This window comes from Mandrillus leucophaeus, unplaced genomic scaffold, assembly GCF_000951045.1.
Source record: "Mandrillus leucophaeus isolate KB7577 unplaced genomic scaffold, Mleu.le_1.0 Scaffold423, whole genome shotgun sequence".
NCBI classification, from domain to species: Eukaryota; Metazoa; Chordata; class Mammalia; order Primates; family Cercopithecidae; genus Mandrillus; species Mandrillus leucophaeus.
In genome coordinates, this window is record NW_012104510.1 from 335236 (window position 1) to 337668 (window position 2433).

At 64.8% G+C, this 2433-nt stretch overlaps 1 protein-coding gene across 1 annotated transcript in view; it reads left to right on the forward strand.

The window, feature by feature from the left end:
• The first annotated feature begins 592 nt into the window (after positions 1 to 592).
• The window catches only part of CDC34 (cell division cycle 34), a 5722-nt gene continuing 3881 nt past the window's right edge, over positions 593 to 2433 (forward strand). The window contains exons 1-4 of the mRNA XM_011993049.1: positions 593 to 694; positions 945 to 1031; positions 1138 to 1235; positions 1910 to 2044. Of these exons, the coding sequence (XP_011848439.1) occupies positions 593 to 694; positions 945 to 1031; positions 1138 to 1235; positions 1910 to 2044 (422 nt within the window). The remainder of the gene's footprint in view (positions 695 to 944; positions 1032 to 1137; positions 1236 to 1909; positions 2045 to 2433) is intronic.

The window sequence follows — 2433 nt, forward strand, 5'->3', positions numbered from 1 at the left end:
AGGGACCTCGCCAGCAATTGCTCTTTGGGGGTACTGCCCTCAGCCTCTTGGAGTGCTGAGTGCCACCAGGACCCCTGACCCAGACACCCCCGTGCCTGGCACTGGGGCCCAGGAAGGAAACAGTGAGGCTTCCTTGTTTACCTGCTGGGGCCCAGGAGGGCCGTGGGTGGCATCACGCCCCAGGCCGCAGGCCAGACAGCTCTGTCACCCGGCACGTGGCTGCAGTCCTTGCTCTGTGGCCGTCCTTGCCAGCAGGCCTGGACCCCCAGGGCCTGGGTGGCCACAGGGGGCGATGCTGACAGGGAAGGAGTCCTGCCAGGCTTCTGTGACCTGTGGGTCTGCCTGCCTGACCCCCCAAGACTGGACACCTGAGGGCAGACGGCCATGCTGACTCATCCCCTCCCGTGGCCCGGGGCCCGGCAGGTGTCAGTGTTTGCTGAGTGAGCAGTCGTCTGTGCAAACCCTCCCCACACCGTGCCTGCCAAGGCCCTGGAGGGGCAGCGTGGTGTGGTGCCTCAGCTCCATCCGAGGGGAACCTGGAGCCCCTGCCAGTCCGTTCTGTCGGCTGGTGGGTGCCCCTGGCCCGGGTCCCATGTGCCTGACCTGGGCTGCCACAGGCCTGGAGCCACTCGGGCAGCCAGTGCCTACGATCTCCAGCGGCTGTGCTGGGCCAGGCCGCAGCCACCTGGACTGCGTAGGAGCTGGGATCAGCTCAGGTGACTCGGAAAAGGCTTGAGGCAGCCTGCTGGGGACTTGACCCCAGGCCCATGAGAGTCCCTGCTTTGGCTGGGATAGGGTGTCCCTCACACACACCCTCAGGCACACGGCCTGAGCCTTACCCCCAGCACACCAGCACTGGGAGTGGAATGGCCTCGGGCACCCTGTGAGCCGGGGCAGGGCCTGGGGCTGAGCTGGGCTGAGCCACCTGCCTTCTGTCCCTGCAGGCGCGCCTCAAGTTCCCCATCGACTACCCGTACTCTCCACCGGCCTTTCGGTTCCTCACCAAGATGTGGCACCCTAACATCTACGAGGTGAGCGCGGCCCCCACGGGCCTCACGTACTCATTGTCCGGGACCCGTGGCTCTGGGAGCCAGTGCTGACCTCTGACCTGTTCTGACCTGTCCTCTCCTTGTGCAGACGGGGGACGTGTGCATCTCCATACTCCATCCACCGGTGGACGACCCCCAGAGCGGGGAGCTGCCCTCAGAGAGGTGGAACCCCACCCAGAACGTCAGGTAGGCCAGCCCCATGCTCCGTGTCCACCCAAAACATCAGGTAGGCCGGCCCCACCCCCCACCCCCCGTGTCCACCCAGAACATGAGGTAGGCTGGGCTCCCCCGCGGGCCATGGCGCCAAGGCCTGGTTTGGGACCTGCCAGCTGGCGATCCTGGGCCTCCCTGTACCTGCACGGTGGGTGCTTTCATGGGACCTGCCGCACTGTGGTGTCTGTGCGGACTCCCACCAAGACTCCGGGCCAGCCCCACTCTCTGGAATGACTGAGACGTGTCCCGCCCACCTCGGTGCTGGGCTCTTCTCCTTCCCCAGCTGTCTCTGGGTTGGTCACCACGTGCGACCTGTGCCACCCGGGCGTCGTCCCAGGTACAGGCCTTGGCCCGTGTTGCCCGTGTGTTCTGGAGTGCAGCCCAGGCAGGATGTGGGCGTGAGAGCAGCCCCGGGTCTGACAGGGGTCTGCACCTTTCTGCCCTCCCTGGTCTTGGCGTGGGAGGGAGGAGGCTGATGCAGGTCCAACCCCTGCTGTTCTGGGGGCCTGAGATCCAAACAGGCCGTGAGGCCAGATGAAAATCACCTGCTGGGTGGGTCCAGGTTTCCCCGTGACCCTCAGGGCCGGAGAAGAGCCGGAAGGCTGGGGTGCCCCGGGCCAGCCTGCTCCAACCCACTCTCCCCGCAGGACCATCCTCCTGAGTGTGATCTCCCTCCTCAATGAGCCCAATACCTTCTCGCCCGCCAACGTGGACGCCTCCGTGATGTACAGGAAGTGGAAAGAGAGCAAGGGGAAGGACCGGGAGTACACGGACATCATCCGGTGAGCGCGGGGGGGTGCACGGGGGGGGGAGACTCAGATCCGGCCTGCATCCCGGCCCTGATCCCTCGGCCGCCCAGCCCCACCGTCCTGGTGAGGGTGGCGGAGCTTCCTGGTGCCTGTTTACAGGGTGCCAGTCACAGATGGAGGCCGGGCCTAGTGGCGGAGGGTCCAGCCAGGTTCAAGCCCAGCCTCTTGCCCTTTTTTCCTCTTTTTTTTTTTTTTTTGAGACAGAGTTTTACTCGGTTGCCCAGGCTGGAGTGCAGTGGCGCAATCTCGGCTCACTGCAGCCTCCACTTCCCGGGTTCAAGCAATTCTCCTGCTTCGTTCTCCGGAGTAGCTGGGATTACAGGTGCACACCACCATGCCCGGCTAATTTTTGTAACTTTTTT